Source organism: Cetorhinus maximus, chromosome 24, assembly GCF_964194155.1.
Source record: "Cetorhinus maximus chromosome 24, sCetMax3.hap1.1, whole genome shotgun sequence".
Lineage (NCBI taxonomy): Eukaryota > Metazoa > Chordata > Chondrichthyes > Lamniformes > Cetorhinidae > Cetorhinus > Cetorhinus maximus.
The window spans coordinates 47,491,156-47,505,580 of NC_135902.1; the positions used below are offsets into that span (position 1 = coordinate 47,491,156).

At 42.8% G+C, this 14,425-nt stretch overlaps 1 protein-coding gene across 1 annotated transcript; it reads left to right on the plus strand.

Moving 5' to 3' along the window:
* Positions 1 to 232: 232 nt before the first annotated feature.
* LOC144699863 (parvalbumin-like EF-hand-containing protein) lies at positions 233 to 13,575 on the plus strand. The gene is made up of 4 exons (XM_078571185.1): positions 233 to 383; positions 4,019 to 4,157; positions 9,206 to 9,321; positions 12,291 to 13,575. Exons 1-4 carry the CDS (start codon positions 275 to 277, stop codon positions 12,335 to 12,337), a joined length of 411 nt encoding a protein of 136 aa, XP_078427311.1. The 5' UTR covers positions 233 to 274; the 3' UTR covers positions 12,338 to 13,575.
* Positions 13,576 to 14,425: the final 850 nt, after the last annotated feature.

The following is a 14,425-nucleotide window of genomic DNA, read 5'->3' on the forward strand; positions in this document are numbered from 1 at the left end:
AACAAGACACCCAATTATGACAACTTTACCACTTCTGGAAGTTGCATTCAAATATTACCTGATTTTTATCATTATTTTCCATTGTCACTTTAAACCATTGAGTTCAATGTGCTGGTTGGCCCTGTGGTGCTCATTTAGTTCCAATGAAGCATAAGATGCCAGAAGTTATGAAGTCATGTATTTGTTTAAACCATAGGTGCTGTCTATAATTTTATTCAATGTTTTACTGAATTATTGTGTCCTCTTTCCACTTTAGCCAGTCAAACCGGAGAAGATGGCCTCTTCAGATTTCAATCAACAAGTAAAGAAGGTTGCCCATGCTATGGGCACCTCTCTAACAGACCACGATATTTCCCTCATGCCCAGCGAACTGAGGCTCAAAGGTAAAACCATCAGTCACACTCTGCTCTGCCATAGATGTCGGCGGCTGACGATTATGAGTTGAACTGCTGCTTTGGTAGCTGTGTTAACACGCGGAATGTGAGACTAAAGCTGAACACGAATGTCCGAATTCAAATCTGGACCTCTGGGTACAAATTCTTTCTTCAGCTTCAATCCGAAATAAACTGTGTGCAAGACCCTGAAACTGCACTTACCTGAATCAGCCAGCGTGTGTCAGCCAAAGCCTGAGCTAAAATGAACTGAGAAAACTTAGACCAATAGAAAGAATACAGAACTTTTATATAGTGTCTTGCACAGCCTTAGGTGATCCCAAAGTGCTTTGCAGTCAGGGAAGTACTTTTAAAGTATAATCATTGCTGTAATGTAGGAAATGTGACAGCCAGTTTGCGCACAGCAAGCCCCCACAAACAGCAATGTTTTTAATGACAAAAACAGAATTACCTGGAAAAACTCAGCAGGTCTGGCAGCATCGGCGGAGAAGAAAAGAGTTGACGTTTCGAGTCCTCATGACCCTTCAGCAGAACTGAGTATAGTTAGGAGAGGGGTGAAATATAAGCTGGTTTAAGGTGGGAGGGGGGAGAGAAGTTGGGGTGGGGGTGGTTGTGGGGACAAGCAAGCAGTGATAGGAGCAGATAATCAAAAGATGTCAGAGACAAAAGGAACAAAGAGGTGTTGAAGGTGGTGATATTATCTAAGAAAATGTGCTAATTAAGAATGGATGGCAGGACACTCAAGGTACAGCTCTAGTGGGGGTGGGGTGGAAAGGCTGACAGGGCATTACAGGTATAGATTTAAAAATAATGGAAATAGGTGGGAAAAGAAAAATCTATATAAATTATTGGAAAAAACAAAAGGGAGGTGGAAGAAACGGAAAGGGGGTGGGGATGGGGGAGGGGGAGTTTAAAATCTAAAGTTGTTGATTTTAATGATGCTGGTTGAGGTATTAAAATATTGGTCAGGGCGTCGAGGCAGATTTGCTTTCAAAACAGCGCAGTGAGACCTTTGAAATCCACCCGACGGGGCAAAACCTTGATTTAACGTCTCGTTGGAAGAATGACGCCTCTGACAGTGCAGCACCCCCCTCTGCGGTGCACCGAAGCGTCAGCCTAGATTATGTCCCAAGCCCCTGGAGTAGGACTAGAGTCCATGGGCGGGATTTTCCAGCCAGTGGGAAATTGCGGTCCCGCCCAAGTCAATGGACTTTTGGCCAGGCTCGCTATGTCAGGGCCGGAAAATCCCAGCCCGCAGTTTCCTGACTCAGCAGCGGGGGAGCAGGGGAGCTGAGCCGAGGCTGGTAGCCAAACAGATTCAGGGTGGCCCATCTACGTTCAACTGGCTTCAGTAATGGCTTTGAAAACCACGCCTGTGTGGAAAGCATACGTCAGCTCATTGATATATCTGTGGCGGTACCAGTTACTTTGGCATGGCTTCCAACAACAAATGGAGCTTAAAAAGTAAAAGCATTGAAATGATATTTAATTTTCATTAAAAAACTTGCATTTCTAAAGGACTTTTCACACCCTCAGGGAGTCTCAAAGCGTTTCACGGACTGAATTGCTTTTGAAACGTAATTGCTATTGTTTTGAATAGGCTCCCTATTTGCCTACAAAGCCCTCACAACTAGCAGTGGGATGAATGACGGTGAATTTATTTCAGTGAGATTAGTGGAGGGATGAGCTTTGGCCAGGACATGGGGAAAAACACTCCCCGGCTCCTCTTCTGCGCCCACCTTATTCTGGCCTCGTGTGTTTCCCCAATTTTAATCGCTGCTCCATTCGTGGCTTTTACCTTCAACTGCCTTGGCCCAACGCTCCGAAATTCCCTCCCCTATCCTGTCAGCCACTCTCTTTCCTTTAAGACAGTCCTTAAAACCTGCCTCTTTGACCAAGCTTTTTGACTACATGCCTGATATTGCCTTATGTGGTTGGGTGACTACTTCTTCTTTCATGAGATGTGGGCATCGCTGTCGAGGTCAGAATTTGTTGCCCGTCCCCTATTGCCCTTTGAACCGAGTGACTTGCTCGGCCATTTCGGAGGGCAGTTGAAAGTCAAGCACCTTGCTCTGGGTCTGGAGTCACACATAGGCCAGACTGGCCATGAATGGCAGATTTCCTTCCCTAAAGGACACTGGTGAACCAGATGGGTTTTCACCACAATCAATGATAGTTTCATGGTCACCATTACTGGGGCTAGCTATCAATTCCAGATTTTATTCATTGAATTTAAACCCCACCAGCTGCCTGTGTTGGGATTTGAACCTGTGTTCCCAGTGTATTATCCTGAGGCCTCCAGACTACTAGTCCTGTGACATTACCACTTACCGACCGACACCCCCCCCCCCACCCCCCCAACAATGTTGCTCTAGAATCCCCCTGTGAAGCGCCTTGGCACATTTTATTACATTAGAGACGCTATATAAATATAAGTTGTTGTTGAATAGTGCTATGGTGTGTATTACATCCACCTGAATAGACAGGCATTGCCATGTCACTGTTCACAAGCACTCAGTAAAATAGACACATATTAATTTAGCAGCATAACCGTGTGTTCTTTAATAATTGTCAGTAAATCTTGTAACATTTCAATGCATGTTATTCTCCTGGTTTCTTTTTACCAGATGGTCATGAGCTACCTCTGAAGCATTCTCTAAAAATTATGAACACTTGACAAGTGAAGACTTAACGCAGGTCTCACGATACCTAACATTTCAAGATAACGAATATTATTTTTGCATTTGCTAAAAAATCAAAACTATTTTGTATTAATTTAGTCTCCATTCCACTCTGTAACTGGCTACTTAGGGGTGGATGAAAAATTGGTTCCTCTATTAATGTTACCTTCTCCCTTTTTCAAGAAGCACTATTCTTTCCCTATGGGTATATCGCCCTAGAATCCTGGCTATGATCAGTAATAATACACTGTAGTTCCCATTCACCCTACATAATACCAATAAACCATTACATGATACCATTTACACACCTTCCTTACGGCGACAATTTTAGCAAAACTGCATTAAAAATGACCGCAGCTGCTGGGCTACCATTTGAAGGGGAAGCCTTCCACTGGGCGGCCCGTGGTCAGGTAGGCGGGGAGGGCCTCAAGGCCTACCTGGAGTGATAGCCCCCTGGAAAACTCCAGTTGACATCTTTTCTCTTACCTTAATTGACTGCCAATTGCTGGGGATGGTGCTGGAAAACTGGCCCAATGACGCTCGCCTACCTGCCTTCTCACCACCCCCTAATAGGGGTGAAATTTCTGCCCTTGGAGTCAGGACTACAGATGGTTGAATACAGAGCAATAATGATTGCCTGGGCTGGATGGAGTGGGGGATGGGATCGTGCATGGGCAGGGTGGGGTGGCGGGGGGAGGGAGTGCTGATGATCAGAATGTTACCAAGACGACCTGATCCAATCGGTTCAATCCCAGAAGGGAAAAACAGTTCAGACCGGAACTGTTAATTCCCAGTTTTACGGGTATTCCATTTTAAGGTATACAAGAGCAGTTTGGATCAATATTCTTATTTACCAGTTTTTACTGTTTTTTTTCTTTCTGGGACGGTCAACCAATGCAAGATGCTCAGTTCTTGTTCATCACTTTAGCCCCCTCTTCCTTTCAGCGGGTCCATTTAATTACCACCTATTCTTTGACTACATGGAAACCTCCAAGATATCAGGGCAGCTTGATGAGACAATTCGGAAAGCGTTTGAAACGCTGGATAAGGACAAAAGTGGTTACATCGAATGGAACGAAATAAAGTAAGAGTTCCCAAGACTTTTAATGTTACAAAAATGCAAACCTGCATTGCTGAACTTTTAACAACAGTTTTCTTTCATTGCTAAACCACTTCTTCAAACTGAGAGATGTCTTGCGGCACTGGGCAGGGAGTGAGAGAAAATTATTAGGGATAAAAACATGGATGAAGAGGGAGAGATTGATAATTTTTTTTGAAATTAGGGAGAGAGGGAGACCATACTATGGTGTGGAGGGAGGGTGGGCTAAGGGGATGAGTTACTGATGAAAAGAGCAGCTGTACATGTAATAACAACTTGCATTTATATAGCGCCTTTAACGTAGTCAAACATCCCAAGGTGCTTCACAGGGATGTTATTAAACAAAATTTGACACTGAGCCACTGAAGGAGGTATTGGTGAAAGGGGTAGGTTTTAAGGCGCATCTTAAAGAGGAGGGAGTGACTGTGCAGCAGAGCGGGTCAGGGAAGGAATTCCAGAGATTAGGGCCTAGGCAGCTGAAGGCATAGCTGCCAATGGTGAAGTAATTAAAATCGGGGTGTGTAAGAGGTCAAGAAAATGCCAGTGTTGGAGGAGTGGTGGGGGGTATGTGTGGGAAAATTTGGTCGGAGAAGATCGCTGAGGTTGAATGGTGAGAGGCTATGGAGGGATTTAAAAGCATGGCCAAGGGTTGCAAAACCAATTCACTTGGGGTATGGTGACTCAGTGCAACTTGACAAGAAGTGGAGAGCAATCAAAGAATGAGTCTTTGTGCAAGTGAGGATACGGGTCACAGCTTGGTCATTGAGTTGGAATTTTTGGGCTGGAAGAGAGCAAGGTGGCTAGGAGAACGTTGCTGCTGATTGATTAGAAAAATATCCAGTTGGTTGTGCGAGGAGGAAGCAGATTGAAGCAGAGAGAGTTAGGAATGGAGTTATTTTACTTAGAAAACCTTGTGATATAATCCAAGCAGCTGGAGGCCGGGAATTCTTCTTCTAAATGTCATTTATAAATCTAACTGAAATCAATCTGAACAGTCTCTATAGAGAGCTACTGGAATCATATTCCGTTTTTCTCATCATTATTGAAGTGTTGACCTGTACTTAACATGGATCAGCAGGCATCCACCAGGTTGTCTGTAATATTTTCCCAAATAGATTGAAACCAGTTGTGACTACATCTTCACTATATGGCAAATTCCAAACTCATTGATGTACATATGTGGTTCAGTGTTTCCCGATAATCTGGTCACTGAATAATTGCACAAGTGGCGAAATATTACATTGACATTTTAGTTAGAGTCTGCAGAAATTCCATTTGGTAATAATTGTTGGCAAATAAGACACCCTTTCATTCATGGATGTGGACGTCATTGGCTAGGCCAGCACTCATTGCCCATCCCCACTTGCCCTTGAGAAGGTGGTGGTGAGCAGCCTTCTTGAACTGCTGCAGCCCATGTGGTGTAGGTGCACCCACAGTGCTGTTAGGGAGGGAGTTCCAGGAGTTTGACCCAGTGACAGTGAAGGAACGGCGATATATTTCCAAGTCAGGATGGTGAGTGGCTTGGAGAGGAACTTCCAGGTGGTGGTGTTCCTGTGTGTCTGCTGCCTTTGTCCTTCTAGGTGGTAGTGGTTGTGGGTTTGGAAGGTCTTGTCTAAGGAGCCTTGGTGAGTTCCTGCAGTGCCTCTTGTAGATGGCACACACTGCTGCTTCTGTGTGTCGATGGTGGGGAGAGTGAATGTTTGTGGAGGGGATGCCAATCAAGTGGGCTGCTTTGTCCTGGATGGTGCTGAACTTCTTGAATGTTGTTGGAGCTGCTCTCATCCAGGCAAGTGAAAAGTATTCCATAACACTCCTGACTTGTGCCTTGTAGGTGGTGGACAGGCTTTGGAGAGTCAGGGGGTGAGTTACTCACTGCAGGGTTCTTAACCTCTGACCTGCTCTTGTAGTCACAGTATTTATATGGCTTGTCCAGTTCAGTTTCTGGTCAATGGTAACCTTCAGGATGATGATAGTGGGGGATTCAGCGATGGTAATGCCATTGAGCATCAAAGGGCAATGGTTAGATTCTCTCTTGTTGGAGATGGCCAAACTTCTGTACAACCTTCTGAATTTGCTGGAGAGGGAATTTGTATCTAACGTTCCAGAACTAAATTTAGACTTTCACTCACGTCAACATGTTCAGCCGTAGCTTCATAGTCCACATAAGAAGCATTTCAACTTACAATCATTTGATTTTTCTATGATATCACTGATGGGAGATTGCAGCACATTACTGGATACTAGATTCCCCCAGGTTACCTATATCACTTTACACTATTGTGCATAAGGAAATGAGTTACCACTCAATATCGTTCCGCCCCTGTGCTATCCTGTATGTTGTGGTCTTTATCCCATACAATTCAGCAGGGATACCCACTATTCTATAGGGGTCTTGTGGTGCAGTGGGCCAGAAGCTCCACATTGAGCCACACCCCAGAACTGGATAGACAAGGAAGGTGTGCTCATAACATGACCGAACGGGATGATTATTAATCTGTACATCCTTCCAACCCATGCCAATGGCAGTTGGTAAGAACAGGAGAAATTCCTGGTCAGCCATGTGAATGAAAATAAGTTGGAGTCTCTACCACCACTATCCATAGCTCCAGGCTACAACACACATGCAAAAGTACATGTTGCCTCAGGAACTCAGACTCCTTGAGCGAACTGCAACACTCCACCACCCGCTATTCTGGGCTTCTACCCTTAATTAACCAGTACTACTTACTGTCTGTCCTTTCCTCTGGGCCTTACCTATATCCCTAACAATTACCTTCTCCCTTCATAGGATGTGGGTATGACTGGCTAGGTCAGCATTTGTTACCCATCTGGAGAAGGCGGTGGCCGAGTTCTTGAACTGCCGCACTCCATGTGGTGTAGGTACACCCACAGTGCTGCTGTAGTGTATGCTATATGCTAGTATCTGTTCCAACATTGGTGCGATAGGGAACTTGAGCCCTTTGGGGACAGCTGCCCCATGGAATTTGCTTGCTCTGAGAGCTGGACAATTATGAGCACAAAATCAAACTTACCTATTTTGGCACCATGTTGTCATTAGGTACATTATTATATATTTGACTAAAACTGATGTGTATGAACATGTTGCAACACAGATCACAGACAATGGGGTTGAGACAGGACCGACCAGCAGTCTTACATGGCCCCCTTATTTGAGTGACATATTGTTACGCTTGATGCATTCGCAGCATATTTAACAGCTGTCCTCTCTCATCAGCCTCTCCTTAGCAGCACAGGGTAACATACACGTGCAGAGTATAATGAAAAAGTCAGGCTTTAATCAATTATCATTGAGCTATTTTTTACGCAAACTATAAATTCACAAACTTCTTGAAAACCCATTAAGTAATTATAAACTAGCCAACTGGCTGTGAAACATCAAAGGTTCATTAAGACAAGTGTTTGTGATTGGATGCTTATTTTTCATTACTACTAAATCATTTGTACTTTCAGAAGACTTCACTTTCAAATTTGTGTGTTCCAATGATTTTGCTAGGGCTTTGTCGATTACCATGACAACCAGGATTTTTTGGTGACGATGGAAGGTTGGAGAAATAGAAAATTCTTTGAATCAGGGTTTCTTGTGAATTCCTGCACTTAAACAGGGATGGACCTTCGAAGGCATTTGCTAATACTTCTGAAATCTGATACTATAATGCTTTGGGAATCTGATACTCTCATGCCACTGTTGTTCAAATGTTACATACATAGGAACATGAACAGGAGAAGGCCATTGAGTCTGTTCTGTCATTCAATGCAATCATGGCTTATCTCCACCCTAACCCCATATACCTGCCTTTGCCCCAAATCCCTTAATACTTCTGACTAAAAAAAAAGCTAGCGATCTCAGGTTTTAAAATTAACAATTAATCTAGCGTCAAATGCCGCCGGTGGAAGAAATTTTCAAACTTCTACTACCCTTTGCATGAAGCAGTGTTTCCCAATTTCATTCCTGAAATGACTAGCTCGAATTTCTAGACTACCCCTGTCAATCCCACTGGAAATCAGTCTCCCATATTAGTGAATGGAAGCTATTACTGCTTCAGATTATGAAAGATGCAGTAAAGCATTCACTAAGTCATGAAACACTTGAATCGTGATGAATTCTCTTAACACACACTGTTCCCATGGCTACCTTCTATTTATATCAATATTGGGCATGTGATTCAGTGGCTATCACATCTGCCTTCTGAGTCAGAGCATTGTGAGTTCACCTCACACCTCAGGAACATTTGAGAACACAGTCCAGGCCAGTACTCCAATGCTGAGAGGCCACTGCACTGTCAGAGGTGCCACCTTTCAGCTGAGATGTTAAACCGAGGCCCCCTCACAGGTGGATGTAAAAGACCCCGTGGCACAATTTGAAGACTTCCGTTGACAGGGGGAATTTTCTCAATTGCTAACCTTTGTCCCTCAACCAACGGCACTTAAATGGTTTAACTAGACAGAAACAGGAAACGCTGGAAAAACTCAGCAGGTCCAGCAGCATCCGTGGAGAGAGAAACAGAGTTAACGTTTCAAGTCCGTATGACCCTCCTGTTTCTCTCTCCACAGATGCTGCTAGACCTGCTGAGTTTTTCCAGCACTTTCTGTTGCTGTTTCAGATTTCCAGCATCCGCAGTATTTTGCTTTTATCTAAATGGTTTAACTGGTCACTTTGTTCAAGGTGGGAGCTTGCTGTATGCAAATTGGCTGCTCTGTTTCCCCACATTCCAATGGCTTCTAAATTCTTCTCCGGCTGTAAAGGCATGAACAGAGCTGCATTCATACAGTGAAGTTCATCTTCTCACGGCATGAATCATACTTTAAGTCTTGTCTGTAAAAATAAACTTCAAAAGTGGAATCCACTTAAGTAGTCACCGTCACATGGATCCTTGCCTCAGATGCATTGAAGCAACAAAGTTATTGAATTAAGAAAGTTGCCTTGGAAAATATTCATCTTTTTAACGTGTCTCCTGCTTTGCAGCTTAATGAGGCGTTCATAACACCTCTGCTTAACACACATTGTGTTGCAGATACATCCTCTCAACAATTCCCACCAATGTCCCCACCGTTCCTCTGTCGGATGAAGAAGCTGATGCCATGCTCCAGGCAGCAGACGTAGATGGAGATGGGAGAATTAACTACAAAGGTATGATTTGCAGCTTGCAGCCATGCTACTTTTGCGAATATTGTGCAGTGTCCGCTAAATAAAAGTTGCCTCAGAGGGATGTACAATAAGGAAGGTGCAACAATTCGGAATCCAAAGGGCAAGTAGCGTGGTGGGTAAATCATCCACCAACTAGTGTGGAGCAGGAGACTGGTGCCAGGTCAGGATTATCAACTCGCCAGAATTATCCTGGAGTCTCCAAGAATTAAAGATAAGCCAGGCTGGAAAATAATACCAGCATACAGAGCTGTGTTTTATTACATTTTCTTTAAATCATTTTGTTTATGAGTTAAAAAATTATTATAGATGGGGAAAAATAAGTGCTGTTTGGTTAGGCAGGGTGGTTGGAAATAAGAAAAGTGTGGAAAGCACCAGAAATACATCAAGCCAGGATTTTTAATCCTATTAAGATCACCAGGTGCTGATAAAAAGGATGTGATAATGGTCCTTGCCAAAAATGTCACCTACTTTGTTCCCTACCTCAAATTGGGCTTTAGGCTGCATGTAGGATGAACATAACAAACACAAGGTCCAAAGTGCACAACCTTTTCTCACACTCAAGAGGTAGTGGGATGGCTACGGCAGTCAATGCAACATGAGTCATCATTTGAAGTGCTCACATGCAAGCACTTTTGACTATGCAGGGGCATATCTATAAACTTTGGTTGATTTTTTTTTTTCTCGAGTGGCCTGGGACCAGGTTGGGGTTAACTATAAGACGATACATAGCATGTCAGAATCAACACCAATCACCCGAAGCTTTATACGACAAAGCGCATTAAAGAATTCATGGTACAGCAGCTTTTTCTTAAGTCGAGGACCGAGAAACGTGCTTCAGGTCTGGGGCCTAATGCTTTGTTATGTATCGAGTTGCATAACTCCTTCATCTCAATGATCTGTGGAGATAATGCTGGATGAGTTAAGTTGCCCCCGATGTAGAAATGTTAGATCTGCTATATGTTTCATTATTGGTGTTAGCCTACCATATATTTGTTCACCTGTCCTAATGTCTCCTTCCTTGGCTCAATGTCAATTTTTACTTGATTATGCTCCTGCGAAGCAACTCGAGATATTTTACCTCGTTAAAGGCGCTAGGTAAATGCAAGTTGTTTAAGCTACTCTTGAAGATAATTCCTTCCTTATCCTTCAACCAGGCTTGCAAAGCTAACGATAGCAATACGACGATTAATGTCAATATTTCCTACCTCGGGACATTCACCTTTTAACATTTCATTTGGAATTGTCCACGTTTGTCCCACATCTGAAACCATCTGTGCAGGGAACCTCTAGGCGTAAAGTATGAGAATGGCTTTTCCAAGCCTCTTTATGTATCTGGTCTTGACAGCGGAGCAAAGTTCCTATTGAATGAAATATTTGCCTCTTTTAATACACTTTTGAACATCTTGCTACATGCCACGCTATTGGGTGTTTTATGATCCTCGGTTCTTTGAACATATTGCAAGGTAAGGATAAGGGACATCATTTTCTTTTCATATTACCCTATGTAAATTCCAACCATTGCTTTTCCCGAACCATGGCCTTGTGGTGCAAACCTTTGATGTATGTTTCACTGCAACCTATTGCCTTTTAATATCACAGTACTCCCCTTCCTCATAATCTCGAATTGGGCCTGAATCTGGAGCACAGGGATCATGATGCATGATTAGCCCATTCCCATTGACTGCAGAGCAGGCAACTTCCTGCTGTTTTAGATGTTCCAGACAGCACTAACCACACTGTGGATCTGCTGGATACCCAAGCAGGGGGCCAATGTCATAAGCCCCCAAGTACCAGTTAAAGCTAGCCTGCGTTTATTACAGGTTTTAAAGGAGAGGTGCATTGTGACTGGAACAGGCGTTGGGAGGTCCTGTGGGAGCTGAATCTGGCCAGCAAAGACAGAAGGATGGAACAACATGGGAGAGAGTAGGCTCCCAGGTTATCAGACTGTACAGAGGCAGGGAAAGTGGGGAAGGGAGCAGAAGAGCAAAAAAAAAGGTCTACGATGGGGTGAAATAGGTATAGAAAACACCAAGCACCAAAGAATGTAAGCAACAACCAGAAAGTATCAACCAGCAACTAACCTGTGAATAATTGATAATCCCTTTAGAAAGCATAATTGTGGGGTCCTTCCTATGTTTAGCTGTGCAAGGTTAACAGGGTGCACTATGTGGAGTCTTGAGCTCCAAAACGGTACCACTGGCGTCAAATCAGCATTGCACACTGATTGACGTCTGATCTCCCTGTCCTGTTTACTTCTGGTGGCCATTCACTGCTCCCGCACTAATATGGCATCCAAAGTGATTTGCTCTAAAAATGTATGTGTTCCGTAGACGCCACTTTGGACATCAAAGAGCTCCTGTGGCGTCCGAACAATGGGTTCCACCAATCCGAATTTTGCTCCATATGTATTTTAATACGAACATCCCATTTAGCTCAATATTATCCAACTAGCTTGCACATATAATAATTTATTTGTGCCTTTGTCACTGTACAATGCCTTCGGACCTGAAATTCAGCAACAACTTATATTTATTTATAAAGTGCCTTTTAGAAGTTTTATGAATTGAAAAAGTACATTTTTGATTTAAAACAAAAAGACTCTCGCCATAGTGCATTAAGGGGCTAGAACCGGTGTAAAGGCCCTTGGGCTGTAAGTAACAGGAGATGTTTTAACATGAAATGTAAATCTTGTAAATATAACCTGGAATGGTAAATGTAGTGAAGCACCTCAGAATGCCACACACTGAAAGAAACTGAAGTGTATTGCAGCTTATGTAATGCTAAATTTGAACGATGTAAGATACTTTTATAAACTTTATGAATAAAGTATATTTTTTGAAAGAAAAACACAAGGTTGATGATAAAAACCCTTTAGCTGTAAGTGAATGAGAATGCACAATTTAAATGGAGGCAATGTAAGATTTCTATTCACTTTATATTCTTTTTTCCAGAATTTGAAGCTTTGGTTAAAGCAGATAAGATGCCCAGGAAAAAGTAGAAACAAGATATCAACATGTCCACTAGTAAAGAGTGAAGCTGCACATGGCGAGGAGCTTTGCATTGACTGGGGTGTTGTTAAGCTTCTGCATTCTCTCCAAAATCCCTTTCTCCTGGTCACATCTTACAGGGATAGATAATAGAGACAATAACTAAGCTGACCAGATTCTGCAGTAGTTGTAATAAATAAATCCCTAAGACTCAACCGTTCAAGTGGGGAGGGGGGGGTGGGGGTGTGATAGGGATCCAGTTCAGTCCGCAAATCCCACTCTCACCCCCTCTGAACCAATCCATCCAAAACACTCAGCTATCGTTGACTCGGGCACGAAATCCTACGCTGACACTTCAATGCAGTACTGAGGGAGTGCTGTACTGTCAGAGGTGCCACCTTTCAGATGAGAGGCTAAACAGAGGGCCCATCTGCCTGCTCAGGTGGATGCAACAAATCCCATGGCACGATTTTGAAGAAGAGCAGAGGAGTTATCTCTGGTGCCCTGGCCAATGTTTTATCCCTCAAGCAATCATCACAAATAAACAGTTAATCTGCTCATTATCACATTGCTATTTGTGGGACTTTGCTGTGTGCAAATTGGCTGCCATGATTCCTATATTACAACAGGGACTACATTAAAGTACTTCATTGACTGTAAAGCCCTTTGAGACATCTGATGATCTTGAAAAGCTCTATATAAATATTTTTATTTTGGAGAGGAAGACCAATATACAAATTAAAAATAAAATGATTTAAAAAAAAAAAAATCTTTAGTTCTAAAATAAGACAACCTGGAACATAAAGGACAAAACCTATTCAGTCTAATCAGGTAAAGCAAGATTGGCCACTTGGGATGTTTTTTGCTGGGGGAATATGTTTTTTTGCCCTAATCTGCTGATGGTGCAACGAATGTGAACGTACAGTCTAAGAGCTGGCTCATCACTGCTGCTTTGCTGTGGCATCCACCTGTGCATTTGTAAATGAATCTGCTCGGGAGCTGATGGGACGTGTGCTAACTCCTCAAGTCTCAACCGCTCTCCAATTCTTCTCACTGCTTTTGACCGATATCACTCACCCAGCTTTGCCGTTCTGCAACCTCCACAATTTATATGAATGATTTTTTTCTTCTTGAGAATGTCTCCCTTTCCCAAATGAATAAAATGGTCTTGTTTGCTATCAACAGCAAGTAGACTCTTAATAAATGCAAAATCAGTTTGCTGTAAGACAAAATTTATGGAACCTTGCGTGGTCAATGCAAAAGAACAACCTGAACAGCTGCAACATTACAGCTCTTTCACTGTTCTGCCAGCCTATTGGATGGGTGTATTCCAAACCACATTGACTTTAAAAGAACAATTATTGTTTTGATATGATTGCTCTGTATTTTTTTTTAAATTCATTCATGGGATGTAGGTGTTGCTGCCTAGGCCAGCATTTATTGCCCATCCCTAATTGCCCTTGCTCAGAGGGCATTTCAGAGCCAACCACATTGCTGTGGGTCTGGAAGGCACATGTAGGCCAGACCAAGTAAGGGACGGTAGATTTCCTTCCCTAAAGGACATTAGTGAACTGGGTGAGTTCACTAATTACATTATGAATCCCAAAATAGTGAACTCAGAAAGAAACTAAAGGCTGCAAAGCAATGTAATGTACACAGTGTTCGGATCATTTAGTTGCAAACTATTTCTTTTCAACTTTTCTCTTTTGTCTAAAGTCTCAATTGACCATATTCTCAAGGGTGATTGTTCTGATAAGATGGGACCTGTAATAAGCCATTTGGCCCTTCGAACCCATTGGTCACACAGATTTTATAAACCCCTTCTATACTTACCTAAACTCCAGAGACAAGATTCTGTGGGATCCACTTGGAGGGACAGCTCGGAGAATTCTGAGACACATGCTTCTATAATAGGAATATTACAGGGGAGACATGCAGGCTTAATGAATTACAGCAATCTAGTAAGTCAAATTTTCAATTTTAGTAAATAGGTTGGTAGGGTTTTTAATAGCTGCTTTGGGAACAGAATTCTGGAACTTAGACCATTATTCTGCGAAAAATTTAAATGAGTGGGTTTTGTGAAATATTTTTCTTTAACC

Excerpts from the sequence above, each read along its gene's own strand:
- LOC144699863 (XM_078571185.1), top strand. The coding sequence starts at position 275 with ATGGCCTCTTCAGATTTCAATCAACAAGTAAAGAAGGTTGCCCATGCT. Across the intron at positions 384-4,018 it reads CAGCGAACTGAGGCTCAAAG|CGGGTCCATTTAATTACCAC; the intron begins GTAAAACCATCA and ends TCTTCCTTTCAG. Across the intron at positions 9,322-12,290 it reads TGGGAGAATTAACTACAAAG|AATTTGAAGCTTTGGTTAAA; the intron begins GTATGATTTGCA and ends TCTTTTTTCCAG.